This window comes from Triticum aestivum, chromosome 5B, assembly GCF_018294505.1.
Source record: "Triticum aestivum cultivar Chinese Spring chromosome 5B, IWGSC CS RefSeq v2.1, whole genome shotgun sequence".
Lineage (NCBI taxonomy): Eukaryota > Viridiplantae > Streptophyta > Magnoliopsida > Poales > Poaceae > Triticum > Triticum aestivum.
Window position 1 is genome coordinate 231686858 of NC_057807.1, and position 7687 is coordinate 231694544.

Below are 7687 nucleotides of genomic sequence, written 5' to 3' on the forward strand. Positions count from 1 at the left end.
GGACAATACTCCCTCCGTTCCATAATGTAGTGCCTATAGATTTTTACAAAAGTCAAACATTACAAACTTTGAAGAAAAGTAGGTACATCTAGAATACCAAATGGACATCACTGGATACATCGCGAGTTATATTTTGAGGATGTATATGTTTGATATTGTAGATGTAGATAGTTTTCTCTATACACTTGGTCAAAGTTGGCAAAGTTTGACTTTCACAAAAATCTATAGGCACTACATTGTGGAATGGAGGGAGTATCACAGTAGTACTAGTACTACAAAATTTGTGTTAACTTGGCAGCTAGTAATTGATGCTTTTCGCGGGATAAGCGGGCCGCCCGCGCCCTACCTAATTAAGCCCTTGAATCCCTCATAGAGAAAAACCTAACCAGAAGAATTGTGAGAAATAAGTTAATTTATCAAGTTGAGGCATTTTGATTTGGATTTCAAATAAGAAAAAAAGGATTTTGTGAAATTTAGGAGTCGTTCAAAAGCATCAAGAGGGAAGAACTCGGATAGAAAGGCAGGCGAAGTTGGTGGCCAACCTAATTTCCCTCCGAATCCCTCAGAGAGAAAAACCTAATGAAGTCCTTGAAGAAAAACCAGAAAAACATGGTGAAAACACAGTTGACTAGTACAAATTATTGGAGACAACCATCGCTAGCTTAGCTGCTGCATACCGTTAGTTAGGCCTTGCATTTCTTCAGCAAACAGGGGATTACAAACTTAGAAGACCACTGCTACTACAACACCAATCGGAAACTAGCCATAGCGCTAATTAAACTGACCAACCCACTGCAACCCAGCAACACAAAGGAAAGTAACTACTTAAGCTAAGTAGCCTGCTACTCAGAGATCCAACCCTGTCCAGTGGATGATCCGACGGCGGTCACTCACTCCTCCAGCCTCAAAATTCGCGCATCGCCTGATCGAGCTAACCATCCGTGTGAGCATCCACTGGACGGGCACGCGCCCGCACCGTTGATATTTCTTCACTTGCGCTTGCCGCGCTTCTTGTCGCCGTCCCCGGAGGCGCCCGCGCCGGCGCCGCCGTTCTGCAGCAGGTCCACGAGGCAGGGCTGCTTGCAGTTGATGCAGGTGGGGTAATCCTTCTTGGCCACCATGCAGTACATGAGGCACCGGGTGCAGGCCCCGATCACCATCGGCGACTTGCTTCCAGGGCTGCCGTCTGACGACACGCAGGAGCTTGGCGACGACGACCCGCTGTCGTTATGGCCGTCCACCTCCATCCCCACCGGCGGCGACAGGTTCAGCTGCAGCTCCAGCCTCGCCCCGTTCCTCACGCCGGCGCCGCCGTTGCCATTGCTGCGGTCCATGACTCACAGACAATCACACTGCACAAACAAGAATATGCATATTAGATAACGAAACAGGATTAATTATATCAGAATATATTTCTTCTTCAGACGAGCAGAATATATAGAAGTACTGCTGCATAACATACATGGGGAAGAACACAAGGAAAAGCAGAGTTGCTACCTGAATCCCGTGAAGAGGAGAGAAAGAGTTGAGCAACTGCTGCGATGTGTATTTGGTTGAGGACTTTGAAAGGTCCAGAGGTCTTTATATAGGGGGGGTTCCAAGCATAGGAGGAGAGGTCAATGCTTCTCTTTACTTGCTATTAATGCAACAGCAAGGACCCTCCGTCCTCTTCCTCTCTTCACTTCCTTTCACATCCCTCCAACCCTACTCTCTTCTTGTGATCTTGCACATCATAAAGTTAATTAAGGTTTTTGAAAAATACATACTCCAAAATCATATTTTATGAGCTTATACCAACCTTAGTAATACAGGAAAACAGGGGAGATCTATACGTTGGGAAGCTAGACACATTTGTGAGGTCAAATCTACTCTTATTTTCGTGGTTGCCCTCCGGGTGTATTCATGGCGCGCTGCCAACACCATGCTATTGGCAATAGCTGTGCGCGCAGTGTCAACATCTTGAACGCCCTTTACTGATGCGCAGCAGCTGCATGAAGGGTTCCATCCAGCGAAAATAAGTATAGTCCATCAATGTGCCACTGGTTATGTGAGTAAATGGATCTTAAATAGGAGATGCGCCACTTTAGGTAAATGGTGTCTTTAACCGAGCGGCGAGGCCGGCTTGGCCGTACCCATGTATACTCAATGCCCTTTGCTCTTCAATGAAATCCTGCAGTCCATTGAATTCCTCTTTGATGTGAAATGACATCTCACCCAAACACGAGCAAGCTTTTATAGGACGCGGATCCTCTGCCGTGCGGCAGGGTGCCGTTCGGCGATTGACAGGTGGGCTCGCTGTGAATCAACCCCACATGCTAGTGTCCCCAACCGGCGTGTAACGTACGTTAGGGGAGCTGCTTCCGCTTTTATAACCCTATTGCGTCTTTATTTCAATTCTTACAGGAGTAAGTACTTACGAAGGAGAGTTTACTCCCGCCGGTATGACCTGACAGCAGAATTTATAGCATTGTAGGGTTGACTCGGGGTAGCTTGGTAGTGTCTACAGATAATAGTAACAGTGAAATGCTAGACATCTCTAGGAAAAATCTTTGACGCAATATATGCTTCTTCCGCAGGAACCCTGCTTGATCGGAGACACCAGCGCCAAGAAATACAGCAACTATCAAAGCTACCTACATACTCTATCTGATACCTAGAACCCATAATAAAAAAGAAACATAACAATTAATTATAAGTTCTACATATGTTAGGGATCTACATATTCTGATTGAACTTATTAATTATAAGTTCCAAAAGCCCCCAGAGTCCAAAATAACGGCACTCATCCATGATGGCCATACAAGATGGCTCACCCATGTTGTGCTCCTAAATACTCTAGTCTATACAATCTTAGAGGATAAGTTGTTAGACAGGTTGCAAGCTACGAAATTATTTGTTAAATAGAACACTGATAGCCTAACAAAATATAGCAATGGAATCATCACAACCTTCTGCATACATAAATAGGAGATAAATATATGATAATAGGGGACAAATGATATTGCAACAGAGTGAGGGTTAACAACCACATGGGCCGATAACATTTGACTTGATCAGAGCATCTCTAGCCGATCTCTCAGAAACATTTAGTGGAGTAAATTTGAGCACTAGCCATACCTAGTCGAATGCTTAAACGGTTAGAGGACCATTTCTATTCTTTTATTCTTTCATCCTTTTATTTTCGGCTGTACATAACACTTTTATTTGAAAATTTATAAAAAATTGCTCTGAGGAGAAATTCTCATAGTTTTGGGTAAAAAAAAAGTTGCTCCCCCTAAAAGCAGCCTCACTCTCTCATTTTTACTCCTCCAGCGCCACTTCTCAGGATAATATTAGCCCCCCCCCCCCCTCTTCCGCCCGAGCCGCCATCACCGCCCAAGCTTGCCGCCTCCGCCACCTCAGCCCCCGACTCCGGCCGGAATGGAACCAGAACGCTCCTCCACCACCCCGCCCACGTCAAAAGGTTGGGGACAAGAAACTTTGTGCGGGCAGCCACGCTGTCAACAACGGCCGGTGCCAAGGTCGCAGCGGCCGCAATGACGACAGGTCACCCTCCCCTTGCTCCGGCCAACGGCAAGCGCGCGAGGAAGCTAGCGGAGACAATGAAGGCACTCACCGAATAGGTGCCGGTATCTACGTTGATGCCTCGTCCTCGTCCGGTGGGTCTTAGCTTGTCCAGCCACCTCTCTGCCTCTTCCGCCCCCTCGCCCGGCTCGTTCGACCATCATAACTGCTGTTGTGATGAATGTGGCGTACTTCAAGTCATAGTTGGATGATTCACATGTGCTTGGCCTTGACGATCTAGACTACGATGGTTCAAGGTTAGCTCAGGGAGAAGAGACCGAGGAGGATGACGATCCTGATGAGGAGGAGGAGGTCAGAGATCTAGTAGATATATGCAAGCAAATAACAAGAGATCAAGGACACAAAACTATTCACAAGACAAAGATATTGCTTTGTGTCATGCTTGGATGAACGTGTAGCCTGATGCATCGGTTCACAGAAATCAAACCAAGGAGAGGTTTTGCAGTAGGATTGAAGACTACTATTCCAACACCGTGGCCGTCTCATCCAACCGCACTCAAGGCTCTCTTGGACATTGTTGGGGCACCATCCAAGAGCAATGCAACCAATGGTCCGGTTGTATTGATCAAGTCAACAATGCACCACCCAGTGGGGTGCCAATCATAGAGTTTGGGCCTATCATCCAGGACCTATACAAGCAACGCAACAAGAAGAATGGTGGCAAGGCCTTCACATTGCATCATTGCTACAAGGAACTAGTTGGCAATGAGAAGTGGATCCGAGGAACTTCGACACCACACCAAAGAGGTCACGGATTAGCATATCCATTGAAGCCAATGACGAGGATGATGAATACCCTTTCAAGAGGCCAGATGGTAACAAAATTGCAAAAGAGAGTAAGAATCATGCAGGTGTTGGTGCCTACAAAAAGGACTTTTGTGCTATGATTGAGACCAAGAAATCATTGGCGACCGAATGCAAAGATGACGAGACGGCAAAGTGAAACAAGCTCAAGTGCTTGGAGGACGAGAAGGGAGGTCAAAGTTCGTGGCCGAAGATAGGAAGGTGAAGGTGAAGGAGCGGAGGATTGCACTCGAGGATGAAAGGCTTGCAAAAGAGAAGAAGGCCCAAGAGAGGGCTACCATGTTCATGGACCCAAGCACGATGGATGCCACAGCAAGGAAGTATTGGGAGCTCACTTCTTTAGAGATCATAGCCCAATCAAAGGCCTCTCGTGGGGGGGATGGTGGTGGTGTCCATGGGGGTGATGGTAGTAGTGTCCATGGAGGTGATAGTGGTGGTCGAGCGGTAGTGACGGTGGTGTCCTGGAGGTGGTGGTAGTGGCCATGGGGCGTGGTGATGTTTTCTTTGGAGGTGATGAGCACAAAAGTGCTCGAGTTGATGAGCACAAAACATGCCTTTGGTAGGGCACGATCCACGAGATAAGACATGTTATGTTGTGGTGATTTCGGATCAAACTTGATCGATGTGGTGCCTTTTGGATGAACTCTATGCATGTTTTAATTTGAACTAGATAACCCATTGCGCCCTTGGCGCAAAGACCAACTGTAGCCAAGAAGTTAAGCAAGCTATGGGCAACATTTAATAAATGTTCGTTTTATAAGTTATTCCCAAAGGGCATTAGCATGAATAACAATACATATGGAAACAAACACCAAGAAGCAAGAACAAGCTAACAAACAGGGACAACTACCCATGGATCATGGCAAGTGCTTGTTCGTACTGGCCGCACTTAGAAACGACCTCGGTGCTGGAGAGGTCAGGCGTGAACATTGGTTTAGGTGGCGATGGTAGAGAAGCGCGGAATAACAAAGAAAATAAACGCAAGCGTCTATCCATCGAGGTGTGTCCCTTGCACCGAGTCCGGCACATATGGGTCCGATGCAATCGAGAAATTGGTTAGATTTGAGCCTTCTAAGCTTTCGGTCTTTATCGCGCATGGATCCGGACCCGGGTCCTTCGCCTCGCTTTGATGCAATGCCTCACGGACCCGGACTTGGCCGGCTCGTGCGTGCACCCGAGTCGGCGTACGTGTTGCATGCCCGGCATTGACGTGTGGAGTTGTGTTGGGCTTGGCTATACGACTTTGTTTGCGTTCGTCCAGGTCGCCATGCTGCATGTTCGGGCGTTGCGTATCGCTTTTACCTGCGCTTTCCCTGCCCAGGTCCTTGTTCTCGCGGACCTGGACGGTTGGTGCTCGTGGGACAGAATGCATATAACCCACCCTTCACACACTGGCTCTACCAAAGCAGTAAGCGGACACACATGAGCACTCGTACCAGCCGCTACCGCCTGGTCAATTATGTTAGCCCCAGTCTTTGGATCGGGAAGCAGACGCACAAAGAGATTAGAAACTTCGCCAGAACCAAGAACCCTAACCTCCAGAAGGGATCCGGAGGGGGAATTAATATAAGGGCTCTGCTACACCATCATCTCCGTCAAGAGGACTACGACATCAACCATCTCCATACCATCATACCCCCTTCATCTCTTTGTAATAGAAAACCATAGTGGATTCATACTTGCATTACTTGGATCATTCATCTATGTTTACCATGATTTACCCTTTGATGCTTGATGTTCTCATGTCCGAGTACACCCCCTAATTTGCGAGCAAAAGGAGGAACCATAGTATGTTTAGGTGTTGGATGCCGATAGGATTTGGCATCCTTTTTGCATGTTTATGTTAATAACCTTCTCAATGTTAAGTGAAGTCGACCGCTCAACATTTTCCTTCATGGACGAATGATTATATTACCAGTGCGATTGTGGTTTGAAGAGGTACCATGGTAACAAAGATTATCTCCCTCCTCGCCTAACCATTCTATAGGGGCCTATCGGAGACCAACTTTAGATGCGTCCACATGGGAGACCCTTAATCACCGTTCCTGATACCTGAAGGAGGAATAGTGGTGGAATATGTTATATGTGGCTGCTACATGTATGCACGTATCTGTACTGGCTCCGCCCACTCTTAGAAGCATGCAAAGTGGATTAGAAATTTGAACCTAGAACTATGATTTATTATACATTACATTAAATACATACTAGCGGGAAATCTGGACTCCCCGAGAACGCCTTTGCCCTATTGATTCACAAAAGCTTCATTACTCTCTATGTCTTTTATTTTAATCTTGCACTTCTATTTTTAGTCATCTTTCAACTGCAATATTTCCACCTCCGTATTTACTTTGCGTCGGACCGTCATTAACTTGGAGGCACATCATGATAATTCTCTACAAGAAACCAAGACCATTGCATGTGCTCCATGTGGGAACGATACTCTTATTTCAAAAAGGGTACAAACTAAAACATGAGCACTTCCAGGCTATCAGATAGACGGCTGGGCTCTCAAGCCACTTATCGGCGACCGTGCATCGCCTCCGCAACCACCGGGCACCACCACCATTGACTAGCCGGCCTTGCCAACTCGCCGGAGTAAGCAGGGAGGGATTCACCCTCCGATGGCACTCTGTGCCTCCTTTTATAGGCGGGCGAGGGCAAAAAACCAAAGGATTCGCTGGGGACCATGACGCGCTATGGAACAGATGAGAGCGTTGTCGCTACTGCCGGAATGGGGAACGGCCGAGCCTTTCACTAGGGGTTTTGTATAGAGGAAGACGACGCCTTGACTGTCAGACAGGTTCACAGAGATTGATCTCGGTCATTTGCCCGGCATACAGGTTCACCTCCTTAACTGGTGGGCCATCTCCAACGTGGGCTACACGGCCCCTTCATGGCCTATGTGGCCCCCAAAATTGGCAAATGTACACGCGTGCAGAATAATAGATTTCCTATTTTAGCCGGTTCAGAGTTTTTGCATAAAAGTCAACAAGCTTCAGAGGTATTGCAGAGAGGCCTTTCCACCTACTAAATAATTATAATGGATCCCCTAAGGGACCCAAAAAAATTCGTGGAAACCTCTAAAGTCCAGAAAATGACATAAAGGCGATTAATTTCAGCAGAAAATTATTAGGAAGCCTAAAAAGGATTAAAAATGCTAAAAATTCATGAAATTGCTAAAAGTTATAGGAATCGACTGCGGACTCCGAAAATATATTTTTGGTATCAGAAAATTTAAAAAATCATAATATGTTTGGGAGCTCCAAGAAACAAAAGGAAAATACCAGGAGAGTCATCC

General features: G+C 46.6%; 1 protein-coding gene across 1 annotated transcript; it reads right to left on the bottom strand.

Moving 5' to 3' along the window:
* Positions 1–638: 638 nt before the first annotated feature.
* LOC123115916 (protein GL2-INTERACTING REPRESSOR 2) lies at positions 639–1645 on the bottom strand. Its single transcript, XM_044536959.1, has 2 exons — positions 1498–1645; positions 639–1352 (listed from the first exon to the last, which is right to left on the bottom strand). Exon 2 carries the CDS (start codon positions 1332–1334, stop codon positions 990–992), a length of 345 nt encoding a protein of 114 aa, XP_044392894.1. The 5' UTR covers positions 1335–1352; positions 1498–1645; the 3' UTR covers positions 639–989.
* Positions 1646–7687: the final 6042 nt, after the last annotated feature.